General features: G+C 54.6%; 4 protein-coding genes and 4 non-coding genes across 8 annotated transcripts; 6 read left to right on the forward strand and 2 right to left on the reverse strand.

Annotated features, from left to right (window-relative positions):
- Window positions 1-1,950: 1,950 nt before the first annotated feature.
- BJ171DRAFT_t350 lies at window positions 1,951-2,023 on the reverse strand. The gene has a single exon. It is a non-coding gene; the product is annotated as a tRNA-Arg (tRNA).
- A 731-nt stretch (window positions 2,024-2,754) lies between these two features.
- Window positions 2,755-2,825, reverse strand: BJ171DRAFT_t349. The gene has a single exon. It is a non-coding gene; the product is annotated as a tRNA-Gly (tRNA).
- Window positions 2,826-4,142: 1,317 nt separating this feature from the next.
- BJ171DRAFT_481462 (uncharacterized protein) lies at window positions 4,143-4,589 on the forward strand (the record flags this gene model as incomplete). The annotated part of the gene is made up of 2 exons (XM_053108941.1): window positions 4,143-4,227; window positions 4,363-4,589. 2 exons carry the CDS (start codon window positions 4,143-4,145, stop codon window positions 4,587-4,589), a joined length of 312 nt encoding a protein of 103 aa, XP_052961846.1.
- A 5,502-nt stretch (window positions 4,590-10,091) lies between these two features.
- On the forward strand, window positions 10,092-10,162 carry BJ171DRAFT_t344. Its single transcript has one exon. It is a non-coding gene; the product is annotated as a tRNA-Gly (tRNA).
- A 917-nt stretch (window positions 10,163-11,079) lies between these two features.
- On the forward strand, window positions 11,080-11,152 carry BJ171DRAFT_t345. Its single transcript has one exon. It is a non-coding gene; the product is annotated as a tRNA-Met (tRNA).
- Window positions 11,153-11,544: 392 nt separating this feature from the next.
- Window positions 11,545-14,145, forward strand: BJ171DRAFT_538002 (regulator of Vps4 activity in the MVB pathway-domain-containing protein). Its single transcript, XM_053112875.1, has 8 exons — window positions 11,545-11,680; window positions 12,059-12,187; window positions 12,303-12,406; window positions 12,517-12,682; window positions 12,840-12,952; window positions 13,108-13,420; window positions 13,697-13,805; window positions 13,912-14,145. Exons 1-8 carry the CDS (start codon window positions 11,645-11,647, stop codon window positions 13,932-13,934), a joined length of 993 nt encoding a protein of 330 aa, XP_052961847.1. The 5' UTR covers window positions 11,545-11,644; the 3' UTR covers window positions 13,935-14,145.
- A 241-nt stretch (window positions 14,146-14,386) lies between these two features.
- BJ171DRAFT_538007 (Fms-interacting protein-domain-containing protein) lies at window positions 14,387-17,882 on the forward strand. The gene is made up of 8 exons (XM_053112876.1): window positions 14,387-15,042; window positions 15,417-15,548; window positions 15,643-15,757; window positions 15,879-16,011; window positions 16,145-16,399; window positions 16,667-17,218; window positions 17,320-17,435; window positions 17,584-17,882. The coding sequence occupies exons 1-8, from the start codon at window positions 14,666-14,668 to the stop codon at window positions 17,713-17,715; spliced, it is 1,812 nt and encodes a 603-aa protein (XP_052961848.1). The 5' UTR covers window positions 14,387-14,665; the 3' UTR covers window positions 17,716-17,882.
- Window positions 17,883-18,214: 332 nt separating this feature from the next.
- On the forward strand, window positions 18,215-19,243 carry BJ171DRAFT_605840 (uncharacterized protein; the record flags this gene model as incomplete). Its single annotated transcript, XM_053115205.1, has 3 exons — window positions 18,215-18,332; window positions 18,605-18,705; window positions 19,013-19,243. The coding sequence occupies 3 exons, from the start codon at window positions 18,215-18,217 to the stop codon at window positions 19,241-19,243; spliced, it is 450 nt and encodes a 149-aa protein (XP_052961849.1).
- Window positions 19,244-19,549: the final 306 nt, after the last annotated feature.

The following is a 19,549-nucleotide window of genomic DNA, read 5'->3' on the forward strand; positions in this document are numbered from 1 at the left end:
TGCGTTTCCTTGGTCTGCTTGAGCAACGAGCCAGGATCGGTCGGCTGCAGCCTGATCCTCGAAGTGTAGCGAGAGGGCGATCTGGTCGCTCGGTGTGAGACCGATTCGCAGGTGTCCTTCCAGATTGAGTAGCTCCATGCTCTGACACCAGCGGTGGAAGCGAGGCATCTTGGAGCTCAGGAGGGGTCGGGCTCGTTTGCATACTCTGAGCAGGATCTTGATGGTGTTGTGGTCGAGGGCAAGCTGGAAACCGTCGTTGCAGCATATGATGGTGAATCTATCTGGGTAGTGTTCATCGATGGCCGGGTGAGCCATGTTGGCTGAATGATGCAACAGACTAGGATGTGAGGAGAGTGCAGTGATGATGTCCAGGCGAGATGGGTGGAATGGAATGAGAGTGGCACAGTCACGAAACCAGGATCGCATTGGATCCATGGATCGAGTGCCAGTCAACCAATGCTTGTCACCCGCATTCCCACACATCCAGCATCTGTCATTACCACCAGCGTTAGATATCGATTGGTTTGGCGGCAACTCACACTCAGACATGCAACGCCGTCCTCCATCGACAACTGTCATGATGATCACCATCAGGGCCCACAGATCCAATGCCGAGACAGAGATGGGGTTGGGAATCGAGACAGCGACACAGAGGAGATACACAGATCTTCCGATGTGCCCAACTGGACTCAGCTGGTCTGGACGTGGTGAGTAGTGAGCGAGTGGTGAGTGAGTGGTTGTCGATGGACGACATCATTGCCTTGATGTGCGAACCAAGCACAAATACAATGCACACAGCCGCATGTCAGCTTTGGGGAAGCTACTGCCCGAATGATCCACAAAGTACTCTGCCCATATCATATGCATGATCACACCGAGTCCGTATGCTCACCCACAATCAAGACTGCATCAAAACCCGTCGCGCAACCTCCAGAGAAGAACATCAAGGTGTGCTTGTGTTGGCAGGGAAATACGGATGGCAGGGAAATACTGATGGTAGAGAAACACTGATGGCAGGGAAACCTGATGGCATGGAAATGTGAATGGCCAAAGAGTTCCGGTGCCTCGAGGCCATCAGACAAGACTCTAACGAGGACCATCAAGACGCTCATCCGACCTACGATGGAGAATGGGACTGATCCTCGAGATCCTCAGCAAGCGGCAGGCGGTAAGCACTGTGGGTCGAGCGAGGATCAAAAGTGGAGAGGTGCTACTGCAGCATGATAGCGAGTTGAGTACAGGCACCGCTCTGACCATCCATAGGGAATGTACAGACCCTGCAAGCAGTGCACCAAGGTCGAGGAGAATCTTTGCAATCGCTGAGCCTCGACCACTCCCCGAGCTGTGTTGATGGGGATGATTGAATGCAACAGGTGAATGTTTTCCGTCGAAGATCCGAAACTCGGATATCCCGGCTGGAACAAGAGCAATCACGAAAGCGTTCGGGACAGTCGACAAGCTGCTCGAACCTGACGACTGCGACTGGCTGCGCGATCGGTACAACGAACGACGTGAGATGCAGATATCCGATCGACAACACCGAATGTCAAAACATTGTTGAGGACACTTGGAAGAGTGTTCGGGTTACTCGTCATCATCAATGGTGGACGGAAACGTCCGAGACGACAGGAGCAGAGTCAAGCCGAGCACGATGGAAAGCGACAGCTTGTACTTGTGTGGCTGATTGACATTTATCATACCTTCACGACTGTGATTTGCAAGCACAGACGAGGTATAGATGTCCCTCAGCCTTTGAATAGAGAAAATTACAAGCAAGCTAAAATAAAACTATCCCCCCCCCAGTTCGAGGTTCGGTTGCCACGCCCCATTCCCCATGCCAGTCATAATCATAGCCGAAAAATCACACGTCCCGGGCGGGCTCCTCAAAAGTCAACAGGAGCCATGACCTGAGCCACGGAACAGCAGATGTCCAAAAACAAGAGCAAATAACGACCACACCAGGGGTCGAACCTGGAATCTCTTGATTCGTAGTCAAGCGCCTTATCCATTTGGCCATGCGGCCGATTTCTTGGAAAGGTTCGAAAAAAATTGAGATCATAATGGCAAAATTTATCAACCTCAACCGCCATGCCGCTCCATCACCGCCGCATCATACTGCCCCAGCGCTAATCTCCACCCTCGACATTTTGAATTGCTGTTTATATATATATTGTAATTCTATTCGTGCCACGCTGCGAAACACAATGGCGGCACCTGGTCGTCAAAATGGAGTATTTACTTGGCCTAGCGCCGAGTCATCCAGGGATAGCGGTTCCAAGGAGCCTCATATGGTCCGGCTGTTCCATGCTCCAATATTTGCGCCGCAAGTTGTGAGCGAGTCAGATCATGCCGATAAATTTCCCAGCAACCACAGCCGGATTTATCCGTAGCTCTGCCGAGCAAATCATGCGCGCTGAAAGTGTGAGACAAGCTTTACCGTCATCGCTTGTTCCAAAAGAATCTATTTGAACGCCGTATTCGTGTTGGAGGAGTGGTCATTCTCGTTCATAGGACTATTGAAACACGCTGACAAGCCCAATCAGGTGACGATATCAACAGGCCCTCCGTATTGCCTCGGGCAGTATCGATGGGTACGACGGCCGAGCGACATCACAGCCTTCCAAATAAAAGAAATAATGCGCACGGACGAGTGAGGAACAGGTGTGATGGAGGACACACACTTAAATGTTGGTATGACATGACAAGACCGACAATCGGAATCAGAGTCAGAATCACAATACGGCGAGACAAAAGTGCATGGTCCGGGAATCGAACCCGGGTCTGCCGCGTGGCAGGCGGCAATTCTACCACTGGACCAACCATGCTTGAATGATAAGGTTATTCCAATATGCTATATGAATACAGTAATGCTTGACGCCGCAAACGCAGCCACCAGCTATTCTTTCGACACCACAACCACTGCCATCAGCATTTCATTCGACACCGCAACCACTGAAACCACGGCAACCACTGCTACCACTGCTACCACTGCTACCACTGCTACCACTGCTACCACGGCAATCATTGCAACCACTGCAACCACTGCAACCACTGCTACCATTGCTACCATTGCAACCACTGCAACCACTGCTATCCACCAAAGGCCGAAATTTGCGGCATGTTGCCCAATTCAACATGGTCACAGTGCCAGATGGGTAGCGATCGTTTCAACTTATGGCTCTGGATCCATTTATTCTTCGCATGATAATAATGCATCCCTGTCAACGCTGGCCTCCAAAAACCGAACTTTGGATAATATAAGGGATTTGCTCTCGACATTCGCGTCTGTATATCAACGACTCACTTGCCTCTGAGTCACTGGTGTTGGCTTTTGGAGGCTCCAAATGTGATATCTTATTGTCTTCACCACGGTTGCCATTTCGAAAGATCCGTTTGCAAAGGAGCGACCATGTCAAGTATCTCATGTCCAGTCAAGTACTACAAGACCTGAGAAATCATATCTTTAGATGTGATTTCGGAATTGAATATCCACCGCAGCTCATTCGAGGCGTGGCCGCTATTCGTTTGAGGTGTCTCTGTTCAAAGTTATCCCTCAAACAAAGCACCATACGGTCAACAAGATATCGGGACATTGCGGGAGATCTGTTAGGGAAGATTAGGGAGAAACAGCAAGCCTGTATACGTGAAGAGATATATTATGATGAAGGAACAAGAATATCCTCGAACAAGGAGTAATACTGGTTTGGGGTGAGCATGGGCTTTATAGGAAGATATCCTGTCGTGGCGCGCGCGGTTCAGGGCGCGCCGGATATGTTCCCGCCAACGTTGGTTCATAACAAGATCGCCCTTGTACGATTGTATGATTGATATGGAGTGCTGACCTGGGTGATCATACGTGCATGGTTGATATCGATCGGCTCCATCACATCTCGCGTCTGGGGACAGGTAACGGATGATCAAGCGGATGGCCAAGCGGATGGTCAAGCGGATGGCCAAACGGATGGACAAACGAAGTACATGCGATTTTACACTCTGGATGTCCTTTCCCAGATATTGACCATGTATAATCTTCAATCGAAGTTGTACAATTTACTACGTGGCTGAAGCGGGCGCGGAAATATGTGTCTGTGTAATGCGCAGTATTCTCGTCGGATTTACGGATCAATGTTCAGCTTCGAAAAATGGCAGCTTGTGCCTGCGGCCGAAGAGTGGTCGCAAAGCTGTGTCGGCTCGGCCGCTCCCTGTGGGCAAGTGGAGAAGGCATCCGTGAGCAGAAATGGGGTGTTTATTTATTCGGTATATACTGATGTCGCATTGTAGACAGAGTTGATCACTTGCGCGGGAGAATGGGTTAAAGTACACAGCGCATTTTGGCTTTGAGCGGACAGCAATGAATTGCAGTGGTTGCCGTAGTTGCCGTAGTTGCCGTAGTTGCCGTAGTTGCCGTAGTTGCCGTAGTTGCCGTAGTTGCCGTGGTTGCCGTGGTTGCCGTGGTTGCCGTGGTAACAGTGGTAGCAATGATTGCCGTGGTTGCGGTGTCGAATGAAATGCTGATGGCAGTGGTTGTGGTGTCGAATGAGTGGCTCATGGCTGCGTTTGCGGCGTCAAGCATTGCTGTATTCATATAGCATATTGGAATAACCTTATCATCCAAGCATGGTTGGTCCAGTCAATAGGTGGGTCTTTATTAAAGACTTTGCCTTAGCGTCCCTTTTGGGCTCTGGCACTGGGTGTTGGCTTTGCCAACCGGGACATTTGGGTCGTCGGTGTACAGCTCTCTATCCCATGGGGCCTGTTTGCGGAGGGACGGCGATGTCAAGTTTTGCCGAACTCATCCATTCAGTGACAGTTTGGGACTCTAGCTCCGGCTTCCCTGTCCAAGTGTCTGCTCATGCGTCTGGGAGGGTTTCTTTCTCAGGTACTTGTTTGCTGCGATTGGTCAGCCCGAGGGGCCGCTGTCCACGACAGACATTTGGTTGCGATGTCATCCAGCACCGCCACGACATCCAGCCAGATCGCTGGTCTGTTGTTCAGTACTCGGCTGCGCTTGGCACGCCATCTTCTCTGTTTTTCAGGATCGGTGGTGAGTGGTCTTGTTGGCACTCGAGCCAACTTGGGGAGTGCGTCGATTGCAAGGTCGATGTAGGTGATGCCTTCGGGGATCGATGTGGGGTGAACATATTTCTCGAGTCGGTCCTTGGCTCGGACACATTCTGCTGCATGTTTTCTGTTGACATACACCTTGGGGCCGTTGGGTCCGGTCTTTTTGCACTCCTTGTCGGGTTTAGGTGGGAAACACCCGACTCGCCACAGGAGCATTCTCCTTGCTTGGGCAACTGTTGCTACTGGCATCCGCGCTGTCAGGATGGGGTCGCCTTCCCACTTGTAGGTGCCTGCGATCGACATTACTTTCTCGGGCTTCCGCTCTTTTTCAAAACTGTGAACGATCACCGCCTTCTTGATGGGTGTGCCGGTGCCAGTTCCAGATTCAAACAGGTCCAGTCTTGTTCTGTCTGGGGAGTCTCGGTGCTGTCTCTCGAGCTCCTTCCATGCGGCGCTTCCGGTCAGCTTGGAGAGTATCTTCTTGTTTGGGTTTCTTGGGGGCAACTCGGTGATGTACTTGAGCACGTGGGATCCAAGATATCCTGGGTCGTCTTTCCTGTCGAACCACCGTCCGAAGCACTTGATCATCAGTATCTGTTTTCTGGTCGCCATGGTGTAGATTCCTGTGGCTGTCATGACAGCCGGACCAGACGCGTTCTGGCGGATGTTGAGTGCCGATCGCAGTGTGTCCAGCATGCACCCCTGTAGAGTGTTCATTATCGGGCCCTTCATGTTGACGATGGCAAGGCCGTACTCCAGACGGGGCCGGATGAAAGCCTTGTAGATTTTGACGATCAGTCCAGGGTAGACTGACTTGCTGAAGATGCCGTGTTCCTTGAGCTCTTTGGTTCGGAACTGGGCTTTGTGCTTTAGTTGAGTGACGTGGGCCTCTGCGTCGATGCCATCAGGGCCGAACTGCACCCCGAGGTACTTGTAGGTGCTGGTGACGAAGCTAAGAGGTGTTCCCTTGAGTGTGATTGGGGTCGGGTTTGCTTCCGCGGTAAGCACTTCGCATTTGGTCGGAGAGAAAGCGTAATTGTTTTCGTCTGCGTGTGCTTCGGAGATGTCAACAAGTCTTTGGAGGTCTTCTTGGTTTTTTGCTACCAACGCCATGTCGTCCGCGTACATGACATTGTTGATGATGAGGTTCCCTATTCTGGGTGATGTGACTGCTCGTAGGTTCTGTGCGAGGTCATCCATGAAGAGGCTGTAGAGGGTGGGTGAAAGAACCGACCCTTGCAGCAGCCCGATCTCCAGCCAGTACGGCCGGGATTTGGTGCCGCTCACGAGAACAGCGGTGGTCACGTTGTCGAAGAGCGCGCGTAGGATGCGGATGGTATGCGGGGGGATGTCTCGTTGCTCGAGTTTGTGCCAGAGCCGATCCCGGTCAACTGAGTCGTACGCGGCTTTGATGTCCATGAACGCGATCCACGGGGTGTGGCCGTCGTTCTGTAGGAACTTGACGATTGAATCGAGTGCGAATACCTGGTCCAGGGTTCCCCTGTTGCTGCGGAAGCCTCCTTGGGAGATGTCGATGGGGCCCATCTCCTGGAGGAGTCGGCTATGTAAGATCCTTTCGAATACCTTTCGGACAACTTGTAGCAGAGAGATCGGGCGATAGTTCTTGATGTCCTCTTCTTCGCCCTTCTTCTTCCAGATGGGGTGGCTGATGGCGACATTCCATTCTTGAGGGACGATGCCGGTCCACATGCACCAGTTGAAGAGCTGACGCAGCCAATCCGAGACTTGGTCGGTTACTGGGTGTAGGAGCTCGGCACTGATCCCGTCGGACCCAGGGGCCTTGTGTTTCCCCATGCGTCGGATGGCTGTTTTTACTTCTTCTGCTGTGATTTCGCGGCCCAAGAGGCGACTGAATAGTATTTCCTGAGGACGCGGTGTATCGTTGGCTTCTTGAACACCGAGACGACTTGAGATGTTCCCAAAGTGGGCCCGGTACTGGTCCATGCTGTCTTGGTCGTTCGGAAGAATCGACCGGTTGAAGAAGCCGCTTTTGACCTTGTCTCGCTTGCTGATTTCCTTGAGGAGCTCAGAGTCCGATTTGGTGGAGAGAGACTGGGCCCAGGTGTTGTAGAAGGCGCGTTTCTGTCGTCGTATGAGGTCCTTGAGTTTGTTGTTCATGTTTTCGTAGTCGGCCATGGCCTGCAGTTGGATTCTCGAGCCTTGTGGCGACCGGTTCACGATTCGATAAGCCGTGTTTCGTCGTTTCTTGATGTCAGCCATTTCCGGTGTCCAAAAGCCGTTGCGGGGAGCCGGGCCATCCTTCTTTCGCTTCCCAATGACGATTTGTGCCACCGCTGTGACGTGGTTCTTGATGATATTCCACCCAGATTCAACGAGGGCTTCGGCGTCTTCGCGTGCCATAGGTCCATCCTCTTGTGGTAGCCGGGTTCCCAGCTGTGTGATCTGCTCTACGACTACTGGGTGGTGGACTCTAAAGGCTTCCGTGTATTGCTGGAGGGTTTCGGGATCTTCGAGCTTGTTGGTTCGCCACACGAGGATTGGTGGGCGGGCAGGCTCTCTGGCGGCGTTCCATTCAAGTTCCATCGACACCATGCGGTGGTCTGAGTTACAGGTATCGTTGGAGTGGACCGTCACCGTCTTGGCGTTGTGTCTCAGTGCCGTCGAGACAAAGAAGAGGTCCAGTACTGAGTGTTGTGGTTTCTTCCCGTTGACGACGTGGGTCCAGTGTTGCCCCGTGGGGTTGGTCGAATCCACGAATTCCAGGAAGCCGCCCGCTACAGCTGTCCGCAGTGGTTGTAAACGGTTGGCGGTTTCATGGGTGTCTCTGCTTGTCTGGCCCATGCGGGTGTTGAAGTCGCCCATGATCACAGATGGGATAGGTTTGTTCATTTCTGTGGTGTTGGTCTTGATGGCCGACAGGGCTTCTCGGAACTTTTGCAGGGCTGCCGCATTGGCTGATAGAGCAGGCTTGAGGTAGAAAGATCCAAAGACGATGCCTCGGAACTTGAACCAGATGCTCGTGTGATGAGGTCCAACGCGGAAGTTGCTAAAGTCTTCGAGGTTGGTGGTTTTCGGGTTCCGAATGAGGGCGATTCCTCCGGTGCCTCTTGCGAGGCCGTCGACAGAGACATATGGCTCTCGGGTTTCGAAAACTATGAGGTTCTTGTAAGGTCCGATGGATTGCTGTGGTTTGAGCCACGTTTCTTGGACTGTTATAAAGTCGAGGTCTTTTGCTTTTACCATTTCGATAACCTCGTGTATATAGGTTTCAAGTCCGCAGACATTCAGGGTCGCGAACCTAATAGTGGGCGTAGGTTGGGGCTGCATCATTTGCGGGGAGGAGTGGTTCCTTCGCGTCCGCCTTTTTCTTGGCGGCCTGGTTTGTTGCGAGCCAGTTCCTTCGCCTTAGCAGTGATCTGCTCGGCGACGGCTGGGTCGTTCATCTTCCGTTGGTACAAGGTCGCCGTGAGGAGGTCATTGGATTCCGCACATATCCTGGCAGCGCGTTCAATGAAGCTCTTGATTTGGAGCTTCTTGGACTCCTTCTCGGCCTCGGTGATCTTCGACACGTCCATGTGTGCGACTTCAGTGAATTTCATGTCCGTAATGTGCTTCAAGAATTCTTCTCTCGAGCTCTTGTCTCTGAGAACAAACTCACAGACGCTGTTGTTGACAAAGCTGATATTGAGAATCTGGTTGGTGGCAAAGCCCTTCTCCTTGAAAGCTTGTCTGATCGTGCGGTAGCTACCCCGAGGGATACCCTTGACGTAAACCCAAGCGGCGTTGTCCATCCTATCCTTTAAGGGTCCTTCCTCGACAGGGACCGAGGATCTGATCATCCTGAATGGCGTGGCAGTCTTGGGCACCAGCCACTTGCCGTCGGTGGGGTCACGGCCGCGGAGGATGGCGCCGATGGCCTCGTTCTTCTTGCCGGCATCGGCCTCCTGGTGGACTTTTTCGAGGGCCGCCAGCTTGCGCGCGTCGATTGTCTTGTTGTCGGGCTGCTTCTTGGCACCCCGCTGGGCGGCTGCTGCGTAGGATGTCGGAGCTGGGCGTTCCGAGATGGCCCGGGACGCATGCTCCAGCTCGGAGGCGAGCGTCTGCATGCACTCGGTGGCGCTCTGGGTCAGGGCCTTGATTCTAGCAGCTTCCTCGGGCTTGCTGAGGTCCAGCTTGGCGAGTTCTTCGTTAATCTTCTGAGCTTTCTTGAGAAGCTCACTCTGGATGTGCTGAAGCTGCTGTTGGGGACTCTGCTTCTTGCGCATGTCGGTGGCGCAGACGCGCTTCCCGACAGCCCTGGCATCGGCGAGGGAGGCCCGTTGTTCGAAAAGCTTCCATCCGGCTTCGTCATGGCGGGTCATCAGGCCCCAGAATACGAGGATGGAAAAATGCTTCCCGCATTCTTCCACCTTGGTGGCGGCGTCCGGGCTCATCAGCATGTTCTTGCAGACGACCGAGTGCTGGGCGTCGTCGATACGCCAGGCGGGGGGCTTGCTCCCTCTGCAACGGGAGCATTGAACTTGGTCTGCCTTCAGAGCGAAGACAAACCTAAAGCGGCGGTAGGTGATGTCTTTGAAATCGACCGGGATGAAGTCCTGGTCGGTGAGAGTGTTGTTCTTGGCCTTCTCGAGGATCGAGAGGGCCCACTTCTTTTCTTCAACCACGTCGGGCGGGTTGGGAAAGATTGCCGAATCTGCATAGAGCTCTTCGATAATTTCTTCGACGGTCTTCTTGCGACCGACGTGCAGCTGGATGGGCTCACCATCCCTGCGGTGCTTTTTGGTGGGTGCTGATTCGGTGGCCTCGGTGATATTGGCGCTACTGACCTGATGGCCGTTGCTTCCTAGGCTGCGATTTTCGTCCGGTTGGCCTGGTTCTTGGGCAGCAGGGCTGCCCGAGGTGTCTATGGCCATCTCGTTGATGGCCGTTTGGGTCGGGGGCATGTGGAGGGGGTCGTTGGTTGAGAGTGTTGAGCGGTTTGTTAATAAAAGAGCGACGGAGAGCCTGTGCCTGTGGATCCAAAAGTTGAGATCAAGGTCAAGCTCGCATGGTTGGTCCAGTGGTAGAATTGCCGCCTGCCACGCGGCAGACCCGGGTTCGATTCCCGGACCATGCACTTTTGCTTGGCGTTTTTTTGGGCCATTCTTTTTTTCCATACCACCCTCCTCTTCCGCGGCTGGGTTGGCTGGCTTCGGATGGTATCGTGCATTCCCATGGCCCTTTTCATTCTATCCATTCATTCGGTTGATTGCCGACGGAACCAGTGGCGATTTTGCTGTTCTGTATCTTGTTGCCCGGTTGGACGCCGCAATACCGTGACGCCATCGGCGGCAGTGCCCGCAATCAACCGAGACCCTCTGGTATCTGTATCAGCAAATTCGCTCCAACAATGGGGTGGGTGCTTGGTGTTTTGCAAGTACCACTTCACTCTTGAAACAATCAAGACACGGCCGAGGAAAAATGCACTTACCAGGAAAGGTATCGATGGCAACAGCCCCAGAATAGGGCATAATTGGCGTCGTGTATTGGTCTGGCAGAAGACACGAAGGGCATCGAGAATCGAGACGAGGCACGCAGGGGCCGGAAGCGCGATAGGAGGCGGTATGAGCTGAGCAACGAGACAAGTTGGGTGGGCAGAGCTCGGTCGCTCACAGGCGGCGCAATCGGAGCCCAAGATTCATGATTCAAGATTCAAGACTCAAGGAACAAGATTCAAGGGACAAAACCCCAGTCGCCGAACAACCAGCTATGGCAAAATCCTGTTCATGGTGTGCGGTGTGCGGTGTGTGGTGTGTATGGTGTGCGATGTGCGATGTGCGATGTGCGATGTGCGATGTGCGATGTGCGATGTGCGATGTGCGATGTGTTGTATAGATAGGTGACGGTATGACGATGCATGTTTGATCAGCATACGGAGATAAGATTTTGGTATCGCGGGACTGCGATGGTGGTGTGGTGGGTGGCTCTGGGAGAATAGTTCGTCGATATTGATACAGTAACATAGGATATGAAATTAATGACGGCACAACCAACGGATGGGTAGCGCAGTCGGCAGCGCGTGGGTCTCATAATCCCAAGGCCGCGAGTTCGATTCTCGCCTCGTCCATTCTCTTTTGGTCTGCAACCAACCTGTGTTGGCTCTGCCGTGTGTTTTTCACTCTTGCCGTCTGGCCTGTTTCCCATCGCCATCTCTCAGCCACATGCAGAAGCGCCTTGGTGTCTCTGCCTTTGCGCTTTCAATTTTCAATTTTCACAGACCCCTGCAGCAGCCACGGCTCGGACTGGTCGTGGCCATCGATGTGTGCTGCTGGCTGTTGCTGGCTGTTGCTGCTGGCTGTTGCTGGCTGTTGCTGCTGGCTGTTGCTGGCTGTTGCTGCTGGCTGTTGCTGGCTGTTGCTGGCTGTTGCTGGCTGTTGCTGCTGGCTGTTGCTGGCTGTTGCTGCTGGCTGTTGCTGCTGGCTGTTGCTGCTGGCTGTTGCTGCTGGCTGTTGCTGCTGGCTGTTGCTGCTGGCTGTTGCTGCGCACAGGCCTTCTTGGCCTGCCGCTGTTCCTTTGCCTCGGACATTCCCGCTCCTCCCCGTCGCCAACTCCATCCGCCATGAGCACCGGAAGCTTCAATGCAAACAAAACCAAGGTGTGTCGCGGCGTCCCTCCCCCGGCTCAGTCGCCATGGCTCTCGCCTGTTTTCTGCATGACTTGTGCTTGACTGTTGCAGGGCATCCGCAAGGCATCTGCGTGGGTTTTACAGCGTTTCTGTGTGGGCTTCTGCATGAGCTTTGCTGGGCCTCTGTGTGGGTTCTGCACCATCCCGCCACCGTTCCCGCTGGCCGCCATTCTTCTCGACCCACATATCACATATCACATATCACATATCCACATATCCGCATATCCGCATACCCACACGACCAGCACCATCGCCGCTCGTGTGTGCGTCTCGATCATGTTCAACCCCTTGCTCAACCTCCATTTGATTCCCTTGGCCCATTTCGGCATCTCCCGTTTCCTCGCCCAGGTGCTCCTCAAGCTGTCACTCAATCGCTTGAAGCTCCTCCAACAAAAGAAGGCCCAGATGGCCCAGCAGGCCCGGCGCGAAATCGCAGTCCTTTTAGAAAAGGGCAAGATTGAGTCGGCCCGAGTCCGGGTAGGCACACCATGCAAATCTCAGATCGGTGCACTCCTCGACAACCACCTGCAGGCGTTCGTCTCTTCAACTCCAGACTTCCTCACACTCTTTATTGCTCATATCTCTTCGCCAGGTGGAATACATTATTCGCGAAGACTATAATGTCGAGGCCATGGAGATTCTCGAGCTGTATTGCGATTTAGTTTTGGCTCGCTTCGGCCTCGTCGAGCAGATGAGGTCAGCACCCTCCACGACGGCTTCTTCCCCATCTGGCATTTGCTCTCGTCCTGCTGCGTGAGCTCCAGAATCCGGTGTGTCCTTCTGGTAACCAGACTTTCCCGAGGCAGACACTGCGATCCCGGCATTGCTGAGGCAGTCAACACCATCATCTATGCCGCACCGAGAATGGAGGTCAAGGAGCTCTCCCAGGTCCGGGATCAGTTCATGCTCAAATACGGACGCGACTTTGCGTCTGCAGCCATCGAGAACATTGGCGATATCGTCAATCCCAGGGTATGATCCATGCTCTGGCACGCAACGTGTTGTTGGATTTGAGACTCGTCGATTTCTTCAGTATCTGTCAAGGATGCCAATACTTCGATGCTATGATCCTCTGGTGTGCGTGTGTTTCCTGCTCGTTTCCTGACCCTCACATCGTTGTCGCTCTTAGGTTGTGAACAAGCTTAGGGTATGCACACCGGAGAAATTGCTGGTCAATCAATATCTCAATGCCATCGCCGCGGCCTACAAAGTCGACTTTGTGTGTCCCGAGGAGGACCTCGAGTAAGTTCGGCGTTGTTACTGCCCTCGCCTTGCTGGTGATCCCTGTCGCCTTGGCTCGTCCGTGCTCGGTGGCCCGAGCCGATGCAGTTTTGAGCCGTGTCGTAACGCCAGGGACTTTCTCTGATGCTTGCTACAACATTCCAACATGTCCATAGACCCATCCCGGATCTTCCAACTGGACCTGACGCTGGACTTGTGCAATATGCGTCCACACCGATGTCACAACCGTTTGAGCTCTACCATCCGCCGAGTGCAGCGACAACTGTGGCTGCAACGCCTGGAGTCCCAAGGCTCAACTTTCCCTCCCCCGAGGACGCCCTTGCCAGTGCACCGATTTCACCGTACGCCCCTGGATATGCACCACCCACCGTCTCTCTCCTCCCAAGCCAGCTGAACTTTCCGGGGCCATCGGATGTCCGATCAGTTCGATCTGCTGTTATTCCTGGGCCTGATTCGTTGCCGCAAACGGTAAGTGATGGCCTGACACCCACAGTGTCCAGGTTGGCCGTCCTGGCACTTGCATCTCGGCGGCCCCCACTTGCTCATGGCTTGTAAAGGGGGGTACGAGTTCTAGGATGAATGTCCCGATTTCTGGCATATGTATTCCTACGCTCACGATCACGGGCGAGGCTCTCCTGTCAAAGAGCAGATCGATGGAGTGTCATGACATATCGTTTGACCGTCATCAAATATCGCTCCTTCCGTCTCACCTTTCATGTCGCTTTGTGTTCGATCGCTCATCAGGGTCCAACCTTTTCGATCCATTCGGCGCCATTGCCTGGAAGAGATGCCTTCCCTGGACCATCAGTGTCTCCTGATCCACTTGACTCCGTTCAGGATGACTTGGAGAAGCGTAAGTTGATGGACGACTCCTGATGATCGCACTCCTGCAGCCATTGTGAGGCGATTGTGGCCACTTCAAGTTCATGGCTGAACCATCTTTCGCTGGCCTCATCCAGGACTTGCAGCCCTCAAAAAGTAGACGATTGATTTCCACCTCTGAACCACTCGGCCTGATTCACTCGTTTGCTGCTGGATGTGGAGCTGTCGAGTCGGTCGCTCCCAACGTGTGTCATTACGTGCATACATACGTGCTGCCGATGCTGCGATCTCGCCCAGTGCACCACGCAGGCTGATGAATGCCAAATAGATCATTCGGCGGAAACAATTCATTTCCGTCGAGGCAGCGACGAGATGGCTTGTTCAAATCACATGTGCGGTTGACGGAGTGCGTGCTGGCCTTGACTTTTCGGCTTCATCCATTAATGGCCGTTTGTGCTGATACCTCGGGCAGGCCGGCGAGATAAAAGGCCACCGATGTACTCACTGTGTAAATCATGCACGCCGAGCGCTCTTTCGAGTGATGTATGCGTGAGTGCACGGCATATGCCTGAGCCTCTGTTGTTCCGTCGGATGACCAGGCAGATGAAGGCCACCCAGACCCGCCCATCAAATGTCATTCGTCACGGACGCGGACGCAAATGCAAATCACATCCCTCACTCCATCTGATCGCCTGGGATTCTCGCTGGCCGTCCCATACACATTTCCTGCCGCAGACACCTGCATCCAGCGCTGCTCCGAGCTGGATCTCCAGTGGCCACTGCCGCTGCGCCTTGCCAAAAACACACAGCCTCTAGATCCATCTTGCTTCAGCAGTCACAGCCTTCACCTGCTCGACCTATCCCGCCAGCATACAACCTCGTCGATTGACAATGGACGGCCACTCGAAACGCAAGGCCGAAGATGATGGGCGAGAGCTCTTGCCTCACCTGGAGGACTTCCAAGCGATTGTCGAAACGCTCAAGGCCGAAATGTCGTCGCTGAGCCATTGCTATGAGCAGCACCCGATCGGACTGCCCGTTCCCCCGGCCGGTCTCCACAACAACACCGTCAACCTGCTCAATAAGATCAGCCTGAGCTTTGCCGATCTCTTGCAGATCTCCCGAGCAACAGTGGTGCACACCAAGTCCACCAAGGACCAAACCAGCAAAATCAAGCAGAACCTCGACCGCTCCCAGATCTCGCTCCAGAACCTGAATTATGAGCGGCTCCATCTGAAGCGACAGATCGAGCTCTGCCAGGATGGGAGGTGAGCCTCTCTGCGCCCGATTTGACTCGACGAGCGGGGGGTGCTGATCGACCGCCGGGCCATTTTCAATCGGCTGCTCCTTTTGTCTCGGTATTTTTGTGCGGCTGTTGAAGACCTGGCAGCAGATACCCGTCATTCATCGCTGCTCGACCAGCGTGGCGGATCGACGGACACTCGACTTGCATTTATCGGAGCGAAACAGACGCCCCATGGTTCGGATGGGCATGTCCACTCAGTATCTTATGGTGCTGGTTCTGCATAACCCCCTGCCCCTCGTCATCGAAGACAGCTGCTCGGTGCTGAGCCGCGTCATTTGATTGAGTCTTATGGTTGGACCACAATGATCTCTGACGGTTCGCTCTTCGTTTCACCAGCAACATCTATCAGGACATCGACTTGATTTCGGAGAGCGAGTTCCAGTCGCTCTCAAAGGACAGCGACGCTGGCCTCGATCCTCACGCGAGGATGCTGGCGCGGCTACAGATGGAGCTCGCTGAGCGGATCAGGTAAGGCGAAAGGGGGATGTGTTGTCTTGCTTGGTTGCTGGATCGGTGCCTGGAGTAGGGACTGGCGGTACTAAGCGAGTCGATCATTCATCAGACTGTCGGAGGAAGAGAAGCGACTGATCGAGGTCCGCGATGCCCTTGCCAAAGAGAGTGCCGCCAAGGCTACCGAACTGGACCAGATCGACCGGGATCTCGAAAGCGTGGTCAAGGTACTTCCTCCTCGGTCCAGCAAGCGAGGGATTGTGCTTGACTGCGCTAGTTTCTCGTGCGATATCATCGACTGCCTCTCGGAGGATAGCCTCCTGACTTACCGACACCTGCGCCGTACAGTCGACTCTGCCCCTCCAGGAGAAGCTGGGCGTGGAAGTGTCCACGGCCCGCAAGAACAACCAAACGGCACGCTGTCTGCCGAGCCCGCTCTTGTCGCTCTACAAGCATTTGATTGGATACAGCGAGTCATATCGTATGTCTGCGTGCACATCTCTCTTGGATCGACGGGTTCATACGTGCTTGTTCGCCAAACGCTTACTGAGTCTTATCTCCTCGCTGGCTTTACCACCGTCTCTGTATTCTCGTGCATTTGTCGGATGCCCTAGCCAACACAGTCGAGATCCTGGTTGTCGGGGACGAGGCCAGTGCATTGGAATTGATCAACGGTCACTCGACGAGCGAATCCCCCGCGCTGCCCACACCCTCGAAATCTTCGAATGACATGGACACGGACGGGCCCGGGGCGGGTGACGACGTTGGTGGCGACGAGGTTGTGGGCGTCAAGCGTGTAGCTGCCGAACAGGAGCGATTCTACGAGGCGCATCCGATGTCGGTTCAGGTGGCGGTACTATCGGCGCATGGTAAGTTGAAGGGAGGGGGGCGCTTGGCCGGAGGGTATCTGCGGCAGCATAAAAGTGCCCGTTGTTGTCGTTGATATGGGAGGCACTCGGCAATGCATGGCACACAGTCGCTGGTAGATGGCTGGTAGATGGCTAGGTCTCATTCCAGGGCCGATCTGAGTGTGCTTGAGGTTTTGGAGTTTCCTGACACATTCTGTGCCGGACGGTATCGTCTCTGTGGTTGTGTGCTGCGTGTCTGCACCCCCACATTCATGTGCTCCCCTCTAGAGCCCAAATCGATCCTCACGACCTTGGAGTTTGTCTACCTGATGCATTTGGATCTTGTCGTTGTTCGATCCGGCTGCCCCGAAACGCACGGATCTGCCTCGCACTTGCTTCCGATCGACCAATGTCTTCTCAGCGGACTCCTCGACCAGGACGATGGTGAATTCGTCATCAAGACTTCACACCGGCTGATCGAAGCTGGGGTCCGATTTGACTCCGTGAAGGCGCGTGGACATGCCTACGAATGGTGCCAGAGCCTGTGCGGTTACTCACATCACGCCAGGCGACCAATATACTTCCGAAGGATCCTCGAGCTCATCCTGGCTCGATGGACCGATCTCCGGCAGCTGGAGGAGCAGCTCGCCGAGTTTGTCGGGCACGACGGATACGAAACGAGCGGCAATCAAGGCTCTGCAGGCCCCATTCATCGGTTTGAACTTGGGGATCTCGACATGCGGAAGTGGCAGGAGGCCGAGCCCAACAGCCGCCGATGCGCCAAGAGCTTCACGTTCCTGATCGCACGCCGATCCAAGGGAAGCAACGGCTCCCAAGGAGGTATGGGATTGCGATTAGCGATGGCGCATGATTTGGGCGTTCTTTGGAACTCAGAGATTCGCTCCTTTAGCTGACGGACGGCGCGCATATCCCTCAATCAGGGCGCACTGTGCAGTGCCGAATCGATATCCCCCGGAGTTATCCGGTCAGTTCGCCGGTATTCCAGCTGAGCGACGATGACCAAGATGCAAGCCCAGATAGAACCGAGCGGCTCAAGGTGAGCACTCGCTGACCATTGAGGGGACCAGCGACAGGGGGGGGGCACCATGGCCTATTGACGCAAGCGATACTCTTAGTGCCATTCTCCCCGGCCTGAAATGTCGCAAATACCACCGAACTGTGCTAATAGGTCAATGTTCTTGTAGGATATCGAGGCTCAAGTCAACCAAGAGACAAAGGAGACTCATGGCGAGTCGCTGACGAACGCGAGCACCTTGTGGGCACAGCTGAGCCGGCTGGAGCGCTGCCTGGAGGAGCACTATTTTGGCACGGCATGATCAGCCTTCCGCAACCATCACCGACACCTGCGATCGCGCTGCATGGCGACACGGGTTCTGGACGGATAGGACGTTTCAGCGCATCCAAATCGAAACAGGACGCCCTGTTTTGAACCGAGTGCGACCCCCCCTCTCTGGGTCCTGAATACATCTCAACTGCGATGCCACAATGCGGGGCGATGTTGGGGACTCGGGTGCTCTCACTCGAAGGTTGCCGAGGCGGTCGCTTGTTATTGCAAATGGCTGGCTATCGCAGACGCCCATCCAGCCCCGGAGGGAAGTACTGCCCTCGCTTGGACTTGGCGTCTGTTCCCACGACCGAGGACAGAGCGAGACCGCACGGTCCTCTCGCCGGGACCGCCTGTGCCGGCCGCGCGCAGCCTGTGTGTCCTCGCTGGTGTCTCGCTGGGCAGTGCAAACAGATTCAAAGCCATCGGCTCCAGGCAACGTTCGCCAACCTTCACCATCTCTCGCCATCTGCATCGGTCTCCTGCCTGCCATGCGTCCCGGCAGCATCTCCACCGCTCTCATTGTCTCGCTCTCGGCCGTCTCGGTCTCGGCCTCGGCTCCCGTCTTCATGGAGGGATCTCTGCTGCAGCGATGGCGGGATCTGAGATGTGAGTCTCGCTTTCTCCAGCGTCGCAACTGCTTCGGCTTCACCTGGGCCGCAACAGGTCCCTCTCCCCCTTCCGACGGCCCGGGTTGTTATCGGTCTGACAGCATGGGCACGGCTTGCTTGTCGTGCTTTGGTCGTGCCTAGACTCATGCAGCCAGACTCTGGCAGCTGGGGCCGGGCCTCAAACACAGCTGCTGTCTCTGTTCCGACTTGCGTCTGTGTGCATGGCTTCCGTTTGTCTGATCCGTTGTTGCATCGATTTTGCTGCATCAGCCCTGGCGTCCGAGGTCGACCTCAACCACTGCATGCTCGAGCTGGTGACCACCTACGATGAAGCAGATTCCATCTACAACAAGACCGGCATCACCAGCGACGTGAGTGTTTGCCTGTGTCTTGCTTGGTTTGTTGGTCGTCCTGGGGATGAGAGCAGCGGCCCGGCCAAGGAGGAAGGATGGGGCTCTTTCGTGTGCCGTCGTTCTGTTGCTTTATCAAGTACCATGGCCCAGACATGCAAGACAGCCTCTCAATCGGCCACGCCTCTTGGCATCAGCCGTTCATGCGTCTTCTTATTGGCACGGATCGATGCCTGAGCCGAATCGCCTGTCAGCCGCTCCGTCTATCTTGGCCCACTTCGTGCTCTAACCGGCAACAATGTCCCGGCTTCCCCCCGTCTGCTCCCAGTTTGTCAACTATCTCAGCGCTTTGGTCACTGTTTCTGGCGATGTGCCCGACACGGCCGACTTCCGGGGCGAGCTGAACGATATTTCGGGCGAGATTCAGATGCTCAACAGCCTCTCTGCACAGGACCCATCCGGCCGCAGCATGTTCGGCGTCCGCTCCTGGGGCTGGGCTGCTGGATCGGCAGTCGGTGGTCTCGTTGTCATGGGTGCCGTGCTTGCGGCTTTTTACTGAGCCATCGAACTCGTTACTCCTCTGGATCTCCCACACATGGAGAGCGCAGAGGCTCGCTTTGGCCGATTCCTCTCTACACTCCATGTGCTCAACTCGTTAGCCCTCCTTTCTTTGTTGCTTTCTTCTATCCGTCCAGCTCGTTTTCCTCGGCTGTCTCCCCGATCGTCCTTCTTTTTCTGGCAGCGCTCGTAAAGAACCAACGTGGTAGTCGACTGTCTTCTCTAATTTGAACACGACTTTGAATTTGTTTTGTCGATTTTACAAAGCGCAACTCTGGTGTGAGGTATAGCGGGTTTGGATGTGGGG

Source organism: Polychytrium aggregatum, assembly GCF_025602895.1.
Source record: "Polychytrium aggregatum strain JEL109 chromosome Unknown BJ171scaffold_114, whole genome shotgun sequence".
Classification (NCBI taxonomy): domain Eukaryota; kingdom Fungi; phylum Chytridiomycota; class Chytridiomycetes; order Polychytriales; genus Polychytrium; species Polychytrium aggregatum.